At 40.8% G+C, this 17,087-nt stretch overlaps 1 protein-coding gene across 2 annotated transcripts in view; it reads right to left on the bottom strand.

Annotated features, from left to right (window-relative positions):
- Window positions 1-17,087, bottom strand: part of ALK (ALK receptor tyrosine kinase) — a 547,569-nt gene that overhangs the window by 381,124 nt on the left and 149,358 nt on the right. For both annotated transcript variants that reach the window (XM_075127046.1, XM_075127045.1), the window contains exon 3: window positions 6,491-6,646. In XM_075127046.1, the coding sequence (XP_074983147.1) occupies window positions 6,491-6,646 (156 nt within the window). The remainder of the gene's footprint in view (window positions 1-6,490; window positions 6,647-17,087) is intronic.

The raw sequence follows: 17,087 nt of genomic DNA on the forward strand, positions 1-17,087 counted from the left end.
ATCTGCTAAGTAATTTCTATAGCTACTTTGTAAATTGTTGTGTAGTCACAGGTAATGAGCAAATCATTAATTTTACTGTGCATCAGAAATTAATATATCCTGTAATTTTTCTCTTCAGTTTTGGCAGTAGAAGATGCTTCATTTCAGATGAATTCCTTGTAAACCTTAACTGAATTAAGCAATAAATGAGCAAACAAATAAGATTTCCAAGCCAACAAACCCACACCCCCATTCATATTCAGTATAAATATATATACCTATTATATAATACTCACATTTAGAAACAAACACATAGCTCTACAATGAGATAATTTAGCCTCTTTAAAGCAGGCTCATTAAAGTGAAATAATGTTGCAATAACAAAGCACAAGTGTATCACTAACTAGGAGGGTAGGCTGCAGAATGCCAAGAATATCCAGTCCATTTTGTCTGTGAAGAGGGAGCATGAGCTGGGGATCTGACAGTTATGAAAAGTGGCATCTTTTCTTCATTGCACTTTGGGGGTTTGGCATCAGGAGTTTGTGTTTTTAAAATCAGATGCATTTTAGTATTTTAATATTGCATATGTTCCTATGGGGCTGTCAGATAGTATTTGATATGTATATGCTGTCATGTTCAGTCTCCGAACAAAAACTGATCTGATGTAGAGCTGGTGGAGCTATTCATTACAAGCAATATCCATTATAAAAATCTAACCTCTTCTGTTTATAAGGAGCTTGTGCATCAACCCGGTGAATATCTTTTCTTTGCAATAGTATGGATGACTGATTTTCAAACTATGGGTTGTTTGCAAACAGTTTGCCTCATCCATTCACTATTTGTGGTGTGTGGTTGATCCATTTAAGTCATACAATAATATTTCTGCTTCCTGATTGAATGACTAAATCTTTTAAGCAGAAGAATACTTAATAGTGAAAAATTCACTCCTGGCTGGATCACCATTTGGGCTCACATTTGTTAAAGATTAGGATTTGCATACGTTTTCATGAATACCTGATGCCATCCTAATGTTTACAAATAACTAACACTGACCTCACAGATCAAATGTAGCACTTATTCACAAAAATATTCATAAACCATTTTTTAAAACTGTTTGACCATCTGGATTAAGTCCTAACAAACAAAGTTGACCTTCGTTTTTCCCTTCAGTTAGGAAGGGTGGTGCAATATGCACTCAGAGGTAAAAGGTCTTTTGTTTGGTTTTTAAAGCAAAGCCTTTCTCTGATGAAAAATGGCTTTTCAACAAAATCCAAAATTTTGATTCTGTCAAAGTTTTTCTATTTTTGACATAAATCAATTGTATTGCATTTACAAATAAAATATTTCATGTTGGTTCTCAAAAATGAAAAAATGTTTTTTCAGCACTAAAAAGATTACTCATACAGTCCATTTCTATCAGTTCAAGCCTCATGTCAAAGCAGGAGGTTGTGAACCAAAGTCAGTTGTTACTTCACCCATTAATATCTCTTCTTCATTTGTCTATCTGGCACAAGTCCACCTGGTTCCTTGGGTATTCATCCTTTATTTTTTTCCCATTGATGAATGTGCTGATATTTCTGATTGTATTTACACTGGAAAAATGTTGTACTACTTAAAAACCCTGCAAAGGGGGGGAAAACTAATTTCTTGCTAACACATACTTTGATGTATACCATCCCGTTTGGTTAATATATAATATTTTGTTCCATATCATCACTTTTTCATCTCATAGCATCTTCCTCATTTTTCTCTCCCCTAGGGGCAATAAATTAAAGGCAGTAGGCATTTATACTCCAGTAGTTCATTATCTTTGATTGCTAATATTCTCACTGCCTGGGTCTCATTCCACACCTTCTAGATCCTTTGCTCTCCATTTTTTCGACAACATTGACAAAGAAGATCATTCAACTAATAAAATGTGTGTGTGTTTAATTCTTATTTTACCTCTAATTCAAGGTAGCCTCAAGCTATCAGCCATAAGTTAGGGTATTACCCTCATTTGTCTTCCTCTGATAGAAGTATAATCACATTTCCATGGAAGAACTTTTTCAAGTACTGTTCAGTCTTCCAATATGGTATAACCTTGATATGAAACACTCATCTAAAAGGGGTTGTCTCCCCCAAATCTATTCATATAAAATACAGATCTCCGAGTTCTGTGGCTTAAGCCTGTTAAAGATCTGAATCTGAAGACCTGGAGATTTGAAAAAGTACAGATTTGGATCCAGTTTGCATTCTGTCTGTTTGAATTTAACTGTTGATCCTTCTTCCACAGGTAGATGAGCAGGAGGGAAGGCTCAGGGGTGATACCGGGAGTGCAAGGAATCTTTGCTTTCTCCTTGTACACCCGGCTCATGGGCCAGCCATAATTGTAGTCTTTGAACTCTGAGCACACAGTTATTGCTCCCTGCAAGTGCACCAGGATATACACCCTCCCTCTCTTCAAATAGTGTTGGAAAAAGGCAGAGCCTTGATCCCTTCTGGATCTGGAGAGCGCATGCAGCATCTTCTTATGAGGTGGTACCAATGGCACACAGAAAGATTCTGCCTTTCTGGGAGGCACTGTACATTCCTGAGGCACAGTGTTTCCTGGAGCTCTTGATGTGGTGGCCCAGTACCAATCCCCCTCCCCAATCAACCCTCCCACATATACACACCTCAGGGCTGTCTCTGAATGGCATTCTCAGGCATAGGAAGCTTGGATCTGGATCCAGAGTTCAGACACAGAGGTTCTGGTCTGGCCACAACTTGATTTTTGATGGAGAGAGAAATCTCTCTGTCTTACTTGGGATATAACAAACAGATACAGTAGAACTTCACTGATCTGCAAACCCAGTCATTTTAACCAAAAATCTAGTTGTCTCATGTGCCTTCTTAGCAAGGATTTAACAGCATGGATAGCACTGCAGCAAGATCTACTAATATTTCACTGCAAAATATATTGCTGTACATTTGCTGGTAGAGTATATTATGAAGTATCATAAATAAATATTAATCATACTTGTCAAAATAAATGAATACTTTCTGTGATACAGTATTCCTGAATATTTTATGGCATTTGCTTATTCATGAATTACAAAAAATGTGGTAACCCACAAAGGGTTACCTAGTCACTAATATGCATATGGGCCTGATCCTGAGCCCTACAAAGTCAGTGCAAGTCTTTCCCATTGCCTTCAGTGGACTTGAATCAGGCTCCTACTGAAATTTAAATATAATAAGGCTCTGAACCTGCAAAGACTTACACATAAGCTTTAAGAATGTGAACATCCCATTGACTTCAATGGAGCTATCTGCTTGCGAGAAATTAAGCATATATATATAAAACTCTTTGCAGGATCGGGACCTAAGCTTGTAGATTCACAACTGATTGCATGGTCTTGGACATGGCTGGCTGATCCACTAACTGGGGGGAAAATCCTTTAGTGAAAAGCTTGCTGTATAACTGTAAATACAAAGCAATGAACCACTGGTATTCCCTAATACATACACTGAAAGGTGCCTCGTTTACAAATATCCACTAATTTTCTGTAGCAAGAGTGTACCATTCAGAAGGTTTTAATAATGTAATAATTAATAACACAATAATTACTAGCACCTTTCTTCTGTGAATCTCAAAAGTGTTTTAAAAATGTATATAAATGCTATTACCTCCATTTTTCAAAAGGGGATACTAGGGTTGACAGAAGTTTGTCCAAATTCATACATTGAGTCTAAGTCACAGCTGGGAATATTGCTTCTCAGTGTCAAATATTATCAGTGAATTTCTACTAATCTTTATACATAAAGGGAGGATAATGGAAGCAGGCTTGGGATATTTGTCTTGATTAACAGGAAATTCACTTGACATGACTTGATAGTCAAGTGACAAGGATGAGTTAAAATGACTCAAAATTGGGTTATGCTATCTGCTTATTTACTTCTGTTCATTACAGCTCATGAATGGAGATGAAATGGGACTCACATAATTGGAAGTATGTTGTGCAGAAAACAAACAGTGGGGGTTGGAATTACTGTGCTTAGTTATTTCAGATTGAAACAGACCACACAAAATGTCTCTGTGCCAAGCAGCTGTAATTAAAGTGATATAAAATAGAAAGCTGGGAGTGTAGAATTTTCAAATCCATCTTCATATGCAAAAGAAGTTACAGTCATTTGGGAACTGCAAGGCTTTTCAGGAGGTTCTGCAAGGGCTCGAGTCACCACAAAATGAATGATTGACTATCCTCAATTTGTCTATTTGTTTAAAAACCCCAAACAAATCCAAGTCTGACTCCATCGACTGCACAGGCTCTTACTCTAGTCCCCTCCCCAAATCAACCACATGACTTAATTCCCCCTCTAGCACGGGTTGGACTTTAAATCTCAGTCCAACTCTGAAACATTTACACCAACATGAAAACAAATCCTTCAAAGACAAATGTCTAATTATTCAAAACTTAATAATCACAGAAGCAGGATCCAGAACACATTCATAGATAGAGAATTTACTCCCTTGAAAACTACACCGATGACACGAGGGCCAGGATTTCACCCAAGTGTACGTCTATGGGTACGTCTACGTTGCAATTAGACACCTGTGGCTGGCCTGCGCCAGCTAGCTTAGGCTTCTGGGGCTTGGACTAAGGGGCTGCTCAACTGTGGTACAGACGTTGAAGCTCGGGTCCTGAGCTCTGGTACCCTCCCATCTCGCAGGGTCCTGGAGCCCAGGCTGCAGCCCAAGCCCGAACTGCAATTAAGTCTACGCTGCAATTAAGCAGACCTTTAGCCCAAGTCAGCTGGCACAGGCCAGCCAAGAGTTTTTAATTGCAGTGCAGACATACCCTAAAAAGGCCAGGATTTCACCCACGGAGTTAAACTCTTTTTCCATGCCTTCAAGGCCCTCTCTATATCTTGAGCTTCTTATCCTATTGGGTTCCTTCATTCTCTCTCTACTCCACCAACTATTCCAGCCTCATCACACCTCCCATTTCTGTCTCCATGTGTTCCTCCCCACTGCCTGTTTGGTGTGGAACCTCCTCTCAAAGCAGTTCACTGAGCAACCACCCTTCTCATACTAATCCTCCTTAAAGTCCCATTCAGCCAGAATTTCCATTAGAAGTTAAAGGAGAAGACTTTAAATATTTAACACCTTCATCTAAAGCATCCCATGTCTGGTTTACCCAATGCATCCTGCTTTCTGTGTATCTCTCTTTGATGCAGGACTCTATTTTGTGCATTGCACTTAGCTAGGCTACTTAAATTCCTCTCATTACTGCTATTCTTCCTTCTCTTCTCCCCCCCCTTCCTTCCTATTGTTTGTTACAATCCAATTTAAGACAAGATGCAATGAATATAAGCTTCATCATCCTATGTGTTTGTATAGTCTCTAGCACAATAGGGTCCCGATCCTGACATTTCTTTCATCAGTCCAGTCTTTCTACCCATCCAAGATAAATCTCTTAAATCAATCTGATAACTCAACACGAGTAAGGTTGAAGGAATGGGCACTAAAAGCTGATGCATAAAGAATACTTTTTGGGAAGCACATGGGAAAGCATAGTACACGGTGAAGATAGAACAAACAAACAAACAAACATGTCTTTCTGAGACTAATACAAAGGAAGGTTTCAGAGGAAAAACTTTCCCCAACATTTGTTTGGATGTGTCCCTACTTTCCTCTCCCATTTGTAGTTCCAGCCACTTAAATGACACCCTGACTTTTAGCAGTGGCAGTTTTCAAGCAGGTACCCACAACAGGTTGAAGGGGGGTGGGATTTTCCTCTACTCTTTTAGGATTAAGAAGGCAAAGTGCATCTTGCTGATCCTTTTGTCATTTATAATCGGAATGAAATATGCTGCTGGTGTCAGGTTTGATTAAAAGCAAAATTAAAAAAAATACCCAAGAAAGGTCAAAGAAGCCATCTTTGATTCAAAAGAGCGAGAAAAGAAAATTTATACACTTTTTACTTTTCCTACTTCTAGATCTCTTTATTTAAATGTACATTGCTTTATTGATGATAATGTCAAATGCTTAGTATTTATTTTCTCTCTAAATAGCTTCAATGGAAAAAGCTTAAATCCTAACAAGAAAATTGTCTGCACTGGCTTGCAAGAAAGACAATAATGCAGGACACATGGATTTTATTCTCTGCTCTTCCACTGACTCACAGAATGACTTTGAGCACGTCGAACTCCATGTGCCCCAGTGTACCCCGAGTGATGTGAAGTAGAATTCATCTTTCTCCCCCATCCCCATCAATAACCTCAGAGGAAAGGTGCTATAGACGTGTAAAATATTATTATTCAACTCCAAGTGCAATGTCCTGAGTCCAGTCTGGTTCAGATTTTTACAATCCCAAAGCAGATTTCAATCCAGTCTTATTTTGCTTCCTGTAGACAGAGCAATTCCCTTAAGTTCACGTGTTGCTTGCCACAGAGAAAGGAACAGAATTGTACATTGTATAGGGTGTGGTATCTAGAAGCACACCACCATTATTTTAAGGAGACTAAATATACTTGCTCATCCTACCTCTTGGTGAATCCTCGGAGTGATCTCTCTCTGGTCCACGCAAAAGGTTTAACTCCTCTGCACTCACTCTGTGCCAGGTCCTGTTGTGGTTTTCTTCGTCCTTCAGTGGAGGAGAATATTCCAGCTCACAAGGCAATTCAAAATTGCAGTCAAATACTGTTACAGGAAAACAGACAGTATATACAGGGTTAATAAACCTAACTTCTCCCCTCCTAATCAGTCATATTTCTTACATGAGTTAGGACTTATTTTTTTTCATGTTTCTCCTTGTATTTTCTCCCTTTCCAAGTAAAAAAGGACACAGGAAAGGACAGATCAGATCAAATGATAGATAGGAGAGGAGTTCCGAATGAACCAAACTCTAAAGGTGCCTTGTGGGGTGAACAGAGCAGAAGCAAACCAAGAGGAAGGGCCAGAGGCCACCACATCTCTTAGGGGGAAAAGAGGGCCAGCAAAAATTTTCAAGCAGGAAAAAAAATTATCTACAGCGGGGTAGTCAACAGACTGACTGTGGGCCAAATCCAGACCACCAGATACTTTTGAAGAGACCCCAAGATTATTTACTTATTATTGTTGTTATATTTTATTATTTGCTCTGGAGTCTGGACCTTGACTATACCTTGACCAAGAAATTTGGACTTCGAAAAAAATAATTGGACTACCCCTGATTAGAGAACGGTGACTGGATATCTCAGAGATTGAGGAAAATTGGATATAGAGCTTTTCTATTATAGGATGTCAGTTCAAATTCCACCCAACTCAAGAGAAACTCATTACAATCTGAAGATTGTTCAGTGGTCTATGAATTGCTGGTCTCAGACCAGCTCCTGGAGGACCGGGGTTCTGCAACACACCAACCGTGAGCACAACTGGTATATTGTATGGCAGTCTGTGGTTAAATGATTCATGAATGTCTGAAGTGACCTTTCACTCACAAAAGTGGTCCTTCCAGGTGAGGCACATTTGTGCAGCAGTGGAGGCTTGATTTGCTGCTGAGTGTCCTTTGGGACTTAACCACCAAAGCTCGCTACCCACACCTTTCACCAGCACTAAGCTCTCTTTTAAGAACAGACTTTTCTAAGGATGCTTAAAACTGTTGGTGCAATTAAGATTCCTTTCTCTGAATACAGTATTTTCACCATCACATTATGGAGTAAAGTTGTCCAAGACAACATACCGTAAAGTGTGGAATTCATCTCCAAGTACTATGTCCAATGATTTTTCCTCCTTTATTTTTTGAAAGTCCCTCGTATGTTGACTTCCCCAGACTTGGTCTGCAGTTAACAGTCCAAGATTTTGGGTGAGACTTGTGCTTCTAAATAACTCAGCACCAGATTTGTAAAGATGTGTATGTGCCTAAAGATAGAGACAAGCACCTAATGGGATTTTCCAAGCATCTAAGCACCTAACTCCCTTTTGAAAAATCCCATGAGGCACTTATCTGCATGTTTAGATGCCTAAATACCTTTAAAAACTGGCCCTTAGATATTTTTGAAAAGCCTACTCTTAAGGCCCTTTAGGAGGAAAATGCTGTTCTCTGGAGATTTTCTTTAGTATCCACTCTCATGCCACTATTGTGAGATTAAAACAAATCATTTAAATTGACATTAGTCAAACTAAGATTTTTTTAGACTTCAATTATGTTCTCTATTAAGCATCTAATTTCTTCCCAGACTGCATATATTTATGCAGTTCAGACAATTCTCCTGCTGGTATAACATCTTTTAATCCTAAAGTTAATAGTATTGTCTTTTCTCTATACTTTCAGATAATCCACCTCTTTAATGAGGAAATGGAATCAGTGAGGTCTAGTGTTTGTTTTTTTGTTTTTTTACATTCTTCTTTCTGAATCATGTGTTTTGTCAATTCCTTTGTCACACCACTGAGATAATAAATGTAACAAATCCATGGACATGCACAACACACAATAGCCGCAAGAATAGAACTCAAGTCCTTCTGTTCCAAATGTGTTGGCTCTATCTCTAGAGTTAGACGATAACATTTTAGCAATATAAAGGTTATGATTAAGGCTACAATTTAGTCACGGAGATCGCGGAAGTCACGGAATATGTGACTTCCAGTGACCTCCGTGACTTCAGCCTGCGGTGGTCGGGATCTGCAGGGTCCCCCACTACCCACGGGGACAGGGAGCTGAGAAGTTTCACAATAAAATGCCCCCCTGTGGGGTCCCCTGGGTAAGCAACAGCACTGTATATTGCTAACACCTTCATATGCGTGGAAGGAAGGAAAGGGTTAACTCGATGATCCAGCTAGGCCCAAAGATAAGGAACGAAACTGCAGCCCAAGGCCAGCACACACAAACAAGCTCTCTGCTGCCAAACCGCCAGAAGCCTTTGTCTCAACCCCGGCCAGCTGTGAGCAAGGAGACCTGAGCCAGACAGAACTGAAGGGGTTGCAAAACCAGTAAGATTGCGAAGGCCAGTGAGTTAAAAAACAACCGCCTCGCAACCCTGAAACCGGTGTGTTTTGGGGAAACTAAGGGAGCCACGGAAGACCGGTTCAGACTGGTACCGAGAGCATGGGTGGGGTGAAGGTCCCTGGACGAAAATGCCCCCTGAAGAACCCAGGGCTTAAAACCCTCCCGAGAGCTGAAGCAAGTCAGAGATTTACAGCGAACCCTCGATGACCTGTGCACAGGGCAGAACTCTCGTCTACCCTTCCCCCTCTTCTTCTTACATTACACCCAGGCTTGGCCAGCCTTGGGTTGTGCATGTGTAAGTATGAAAGTGGGTTAGGGCTCAGGCACTAACGCTTTCTTCCTCTCTCTGAGTGACATGGGGCACACCCAGCACTCACCGCTGTTATTTGGTTAATAAAGCTTTAAACTTAGTCACTTGGTGTGCTCCTTCATCTCCTTCCCTAAAGATCCTGTGGCCTCAGCCTGATCACCTGAAGCCCCAGGCAGATTGGTAACATAAATCTGTCAAAGTGAACCCCCACTGCCTCTGGCATCCCCCAGAGCTCCAAGCCACTGTGGGGTACCCCCGAGCTCCCATCTGCAACAGGTGGCGGGGGCCCCCAGAGCTGCCAGTGGTGGGGGAACCCCCAGAGCTCCTGGCAGCCACAGGCTGCAGGGAACTCCACAGCCTCCAGCTGCTGCAGGCGGCTCCTAACCCCTGCGCAGCTGCCCACTTCAGACAGTGTGGGGACCCGCAGATCCACATTTCATCACGGATATTTTTAGTAAAAGTCACGGCTAGGTCATCACTTCTGATAATTTTTCTTTTTTGCCCAGGACCTGTCCATGACTTTTCCTAAAAATATCCATGACAAAATCTTAGCCTTAGTTATGATATAGTAGAGCAGATTTGATTCCATCCAGCAGGGGATGCTGTTGTACATGCATGCTGTTAGGGGGCTTATTCCTTCACCCACTTACTTCCCTGGTCCTTCTCGCATGAACATAGAGCAACAATACCTGAAGTCCAAAGGTGCAAACAATTTGATGTTTATTGGGGTGAACTTCCAGCAAGCGTGATTACAGTTTCCTTCATTAGTATCCCCCTTCCCAGCTCTGACACCATAGAGCCTTACTTGTGTCCCTCTGCCCATTCCCCCCCCCCTTAGCAAAACATGATTCCAATTCCCCCACCCCCCACTTCCTGATTGACTGCAGACTATATAGTAAAACTTGAGTTCTGCTTAGCTATACCTTAACCAATCATTTTACTGAAATTTAACTAACCAGTCCTAACATATTGTAACATGATTATTTAACCAATTATATCCCACCACCTTAATTAGTTTACACCCAGCAAAATTAATTATACAGCAGACAGAAACAATCACAGAACCAGACAGAGATTATACAGACAAACAACAGGGAAATGGGGACTACAGTGACAGAACAACAGAGAAATGAGGATTTCACATCCCAGCTATTGATAAGTGAGTTATTGCCAGACAGGATGCTATCCAACTAGGTTTCCTTTTACATCTTCTAGGCACTTCCCTTTCTCTGGAGGTGATAGGCATTATCAAGACAGGATTGTATTCCTAACAGCCCAATAGCACCTTATTTCAATGTGACTAGTTTGGAATGTGAGGATGTGACTGTTTGCTTCTGAGCTTATGGCTGCCTCTGCTGCTTAGCCAAAGGCCTTAGCCTAAGAACAGGGCCTCAGACTGTCACAGTAAGAGAAGGCCCTTACACCAGAAGACAGTGATTTGATTCTTTCTTTTATACCTCTGTAACTAGCTAAGTGATAAGAATACACCTAAATTAGAGTATAGGCCTTTACAGACAGGCCTGAATATCTATATCCTAACACATGCGACCCAGTTTTTACATCACTGCTACCAAACTTCCTTAATTTCCTGACATTTTTAGTAAATCCTGGAGAATGGAAAACAATCTATAAAATGCAAGAGTATCTTCAGTTTTGTGCCAACACACAAAAAGACATGAGAAGAGCCAAACAGCTTTGATTTAATATTAGTCCTGCCTATGCCAACACGAATGAAAGGAGAGAGATTTAAAAGCATGTGACTTTTTTGGTGAGTTGGTTCTGAACTCCTGTCCTTTTCCATCAATCTAAACTATTTATCACTACCAACATTTATATATGCCCCACACCATAGTTTCTGGGGGCACCATACTTATTTGCGATACCATATACATTTATAAATTTGTATTATGGCATCTTCAAAAGCCCCAACCAGAATCAAGGCCCTATTGTGCTAAGTGCTGTACAAAACATTGCAAGAGTCCTGCTCTTTAGAGTTTACAGTAAGGCTCCAATCATGAAAAGCACATACATAAGTATTAACTGTACATATAAACAGTCCCATTGAACTTTAATGGGACTTCTCACATGTGTGAGAAGTTACCCTCCTGTCTAAATGTTTCCAGGCTCAGTGCCAAATTTGAGACAAAATACAAGGTATAAGCACAGGAAACAATAGGCGGAAGGAGGACATGGATGACACTATTACATATGGATTTTGTGTGTCTTGCATATTTTGTGTAATATCTGCTTTTTCCATTCCCCACTTCCCAGCATTTACATTATAAATCTCCCTTTATCAGCATGCACAGCTTGGCCAACAACTGTAAAGAAAAGGAGTAAAGAGCTGACCCATGACTGAAACTCATCATGAAATGAAAAAAAACTTTGGCTTTTTAATGTTAGAAGGTCAAAACTGACCCCCTTGGGTGGCCCAGGCCAGAAAGGATGCATGGAAAGGATCCTGACACAAGGAAGAAAGGAGAGCAGCAGAATACAGACCCTGGACTTCAGAAAAGCAGACTTTGACTCCCTCAGGGAACTGATGTGCAGGATCCCCTGGGAGAATAACATGAAGGGGGGGTGGTTTTTAAGAGGTTTCCTTAGAGGTTTTTGAGGTCAGGTTTGACAAAGCCCTGGCTGGACTGATTTAGTTGGGGATTGGTCCTGCTTTGAGCAGGGGGTTGGACTAGATGACCTCCTGAAGTCCCTTCCAACCCTGATATTCTATGAAAGGACAGCCATTAAATTAACTGGCCCATGCCCCCTCACCCATCTTCTCTTACACACTATCAAGACATCACCACCTGCTTCCACTGTGCTAGTGATGCCACCCTTCATCTCTCATTTGCTACAATTTTCAAACAGGACCTCTGTGTTTTCTCTCATGCCACCCCTTAAGCATAGAAGCTGCTCCCTGTAAATATCCACAAAGCCACCTCATTGTCCTCCTTCAAACCCTCCCCTACTGGGATGCCTACAGAAACTGGACAGCAGCTAGGCTGCTGGTGTGCTGAGACCTCTGCTTATGCTGTTCAGTTTTATCTCACTGTTTCCTTATGCTCCCCTTCGGTTTGTAATCATCTGTTGCCTTCTGTTTTATAATTAGACTGTAAATGCCTCAGGACCGAAACTGCCTTTGCTTTGTGATGGTAAAGTACCTAGCACAGTGAAACCCTGGTCTATGACTGGGGTATCCAAGCGCTCCAGTAATACAATTCAACAATCAATCAATCATCTCCCCAGTAGTGTGCCCCCTCATGGCAATTAAAGCTGCCTGTCAGCAATGGGAACCCAGAGGAAGGGCTGGGGATGACAATCACATCGGTCTTCCCTTGTGTGGAATCCCATGGGGCGCAGGGATGTGTGTAACATATACCTCCTTGGATCAGCCTGGCTGAATGCAGCTCAGAACAAGATTTAAAATAGATCATTTTGCATAGTAAGATGCTGTGTTTGACTCATATGCACCTTTAAAAAGTGTCTGATTTGATTAAGCATTCATATCTATTTAGGGGACTTATACACGCATTATCACGATAGTATCCGACCATTTCACAAGCTTTAATGAATTTCTTCTCACAATGCTCTTGTGCCCTAGGGAAGTACTAACTCTTCTGCAGGTTAGGAAATGAGGCACACAGGGATTAAGTGATTTGTCTTCACACAGGAAGACAGTGGTATTGAAATTAAAACCTGAGTACTGAGGAAATTGAAACCAAATCTCCCAAGTCCCAGGCCAACAACCTAATCACAGGACCATTCTTCCTCTCAAACCAAGTTAATGATCAGTCCACAATGTAGAGTAAATGCTTTTCATATAGACTATATGTAAGCTCATTTACAAACTGTTCTTGAGTTGTAAGGAACCTTCTTTGGTAGCTGCTGCAGGACTATACCACATCTACAAGCATAGCGTTCCTTATAACATCTAAGAATCTGTTCCTTCCACAAATTACTTCCTTCCACAAATACAAATTACTGGTCAATTTTTAATGCACCCACAACAGGTCTTTCACCTCTCTTTTCTGATCTTTGTCTTATGTTTAAATCCTACACAATGCTGTGTGTGTGTTGAGCAGTGTAGGAAACAAATTGTTTGTTTTTGGAGTTTATTTGATTAAATAAGCCATCATTTCCCGTTTTCAAACAAACACACACTGTAGGAAGTAATTAAATTTAGTAGAACCTACAAAGATTTTTTTTTCCAAACTCCCCTTCCATCTCCTCCTCCAGCCACTCCCCAAATAAGACTAGATATTGAGCTTTAGAAGGTGGCAATTGTGCATACTCAGGTTTTTTTGCAATGAGACTTTCACAAAGATTTATATTCACAGGTATCGGTTTATCCATGCAGTAGTTATATGGATACTATGGATCATAAAGGCTCTAAAGGAGGTGCTAAGTCCAGTAAATCACAAAGCCACTTTTAAAATATAGCGTATAAGTTGAAGGCTCATTATATCTTCCAGTTTCTTGAATGCCCAGGCAGTTTATAATAAATCTGTTATATCATTATAGTTTTAAAATGGAAAATAAATAACCTTGGTTGCTTACAATCAAATAAAGGTAAACACCCACCTGTTTAAGGTTTTGGTTGTAGCCATCAGTGTGTATATCACAACTTGCTGGCTATATAAGGAAATGCCAACTTACCAAATCTGGCTAAGAAGATAAAGCAAGTCACTACCTGATTGAGAAGGTAGGAAATTGTAATTGAGAAGTGATGTTAAGACCTTGTGTATATGTTTTATATTTGAACAGTACCTAGCAAATGGGGCCCTGGTCCATGACTGGGGCTCCTAGGTTCTACGTTAATACAAATAAATACACAGCAGATAGATGTCACCTGTTCATCTCAAAAGATGATGGTGAAAATGCCAAAGCAGTTTTGTTGCTACGTGTCATGCTGCAGCATCACAAGTTATTAAAAAGTCCAGTTCTTGAGTGGCAGTCCTTGTCACAGATGGTGCAGGGCCAGAAGATGAATCTGGTGCACTACTGCGGCTAGGACACCTGCTGTAATTTCCTCTTTGTTCTTTTCACGTTTCTCTTTCTTGACCATCTCTCTTCAGCCTCTGACTCCTTCCAGCCCTTGTATAGTACAGCCCTCCAGCACCACCCTCCAGTGTAGCCTGTTGCTAGCTGCCTCTTTGGAGCTTGTAATGTTGATGTTGGAAGTTTTCAAATCACTATTGCAAAACATCTTTGAACCTGAGCCTACAACAGCCCAGTGGCCTTAGATCAGCCACACTTTCTCCATGCAGTAGGTCCTTTAGAACATGTCCATCATCCATCCAGTACAGATAACTAAACCAATGAAGACACCTGTGTTTAAGAACAGTAATTAGGTTTGGCAATTTTGCTTTCTCAAATACTACGGTATCAGGAACTTAAGTTTCTCACTTGATATTTAAAATATGAAAATGACAGCGGGTGTGAAATGTGTTTAGCCTTCTCTCATGCCTGCTATACAGCAGCGTGCTCAGGACCATATTGAAGTGTTTTCAGGACACACGTCTGGTAAACTCATATTTTAGTGTTCAATTTCAATTTCCTGTTATCCCACATGTGCTTGGTTCATTGACTAAATGTGGTGGCTGCCTTTCTGAAGTGAGCATTAAACTTTTCTCCTAGAGATAGGTTAACCAATATAGTTGCTTCAAAATAGAATTTGTGCATAACTTGTAGCATACTGCCAACTATTAAAACTTCTGGTATAGTCAACTTATGTTTGCTATAATCATTGTCTTCTTTAAACTGGTAGTTAGTCCAGTATCATTACAAACTAACACAAAGTTATTGCAAAGCTTCTGGAGCTCCTGTTAACTATGCATGATGAACAGAAATAAATAAATAAAAATAATTAGGGATTTGCACTGGCATAACTATATCTATGTTAGTGTTATGTGTTAGTGTTATATCTATGTTATATGTTAGTTATGTTGGTGTACATTTTCCAATATGAATGGCAACTACCGCCATTTTAGTTATGCTAGTGAAAGTTTTCTATTAAACAAAAAAAGCCTAGTAAAAAGAAAATATAAACCAGATCTCAAGACCACCACCTTAAAAGTAAGATCTACTGGAAAATATATATCCTTCTATATGGCAGCTCCCTTTCCTTCACTATCCAGCACACACACACGTTCGTTATGGGGCAGCTAGTGTAAGGGAAACCAGAGTTGGCTCTTTGGAAAGAACAAGGATTTATATAAATAAGTTTTCATGTTCCAACTCCCCCGAAGAAAGGTCTTTTTCCATCTCCTCTCTTTCTGACTTTCAGGATCAGAGCCCCCCCTTGGATCACCATGTTTTGAAATGGTATGATCAAGGATTGGTTTATCCCTTCTCTGACTAGGGTAATCAATAAGTGTGAATGCCATGCACACTCAGCCCTATGCTTATGCACAAACATATCAACTGGGTATTTAAACAGCTGTCCCATACATCATACTTTCAGATATAGGCATCTAAATCAAAGATCTTGCCTATACTGGCAAAAATTTGACTAATTCATGTCCAACACCCAACAAGTGTGGCTCTATTAGTTGTAGTAATGGCAGAAGCTAGAGAATGGATAGGGATCAAACATTCTTACCACGGTAGGTTTCTTTTAAAATAAATACTGTATTGACATTTATTCATTGGGGAAGAGATGCAATTTAAATTGTATAGTGGAGAAACGCTCTGCTGAGTGAGCTCTGGGACCTCCATTAACACCCACTAACCTCTATATTCTCAGTATCTAAGGCCTATAAAGCTTTTAATTCATGATAGGGAAACAAACAATTGAGTTTTCAGTTACTAATCTAAGAGAAAAAGGAAGTTCCTAAAGCTTTCCCAGTTCCTCTAGGTATAGATGGCATGGTTCAGCCAGTTTTAGGAGTCTGGGGGCCTCCTATAAGGTTAGTCTTGAATCCCATTTTCACTCATCTACACCAGAAGAAGAAGAATCACCCCATGATTCTTCAGTCATGTTGTCACAGTGCAGGGAGATGTCAGGTTAAGACAGTGGTGTGTGGCAGTGGGCTGTGTAGTGGGCCTAGGGTGAAGGAACTTCCATGATTACTGCCCATTTGCTGAGAAAATGCTACACTTTGTTCTCCATGGCTATCAATTTGACAGCTTGTAGGAGCACTAGATGCACTCAGAATTAACATTACGCCTTCAGAATTAACCTTACGCCTTACAGGAAAAAACAGCATTGGTTGTAGGACAGACCCATGGGAATTAGGCCTGTCCCATAAATGTGTTGGGATGGATGGCAAACCCCCTCTAGCCAAAGTCCCATCTCCACATCTTAGGGAGGGCTGGTATTGCAAATGTCTTGAAAAAAAGTTAGCATTGTCTTGGGGTATGTCTGCACTGCAATTAAAAAATGGTGGCTGGACCATGCCAGCTGATTTGGGCTCATGGGGATGTTTAATTGCAGTGTAGGTACTCCTGCTTGGCCTGGAGCCTGGACTCCAATCCCTGTGACAGGGAGGGTCTCAGAACTTGGGCTGCAGCCTGAGCCCAAATATCTACACAGCAATTAGTCTCCTCGCTTGAGCGCCACGACCCTGAGTCAGCTGGAATGGGCCAGCTGTGGGTGTCTAACTGCAGGGTAGACATACCTTTAGGGTTATGGGAAAGCCATCCCATAAACGAAGGATACTCAAAAAACAGAGTCAAGGTGAGCCTCTCTATTCCCTTCTCCTTCCTAGCCTGCAGCAACATAGTTGTGTTGCTGTAATATCTGTAGCGTAGACATAGCCTCAGTCACAGGTAGACCCCATAAAGGGCCAGCTACCTTGTGACATCATCCACCCTCACAACCCCCCTCCCCATTTTTAAAATGAGAGAAA

Source organism: Caretta caretta, chromosome 3 (assembly GCF_965140235.1).
Source record: "Caretta caretta isolate rCarCar2 chromosome 3, rCarCar1.hap1, whole genome shotgun sequence".
Taxonomy (NCBI): Eukaryota; Metazoa; Chordata; order Testudines; family Cheloniidae; genus Caretta; species Caretta caretta.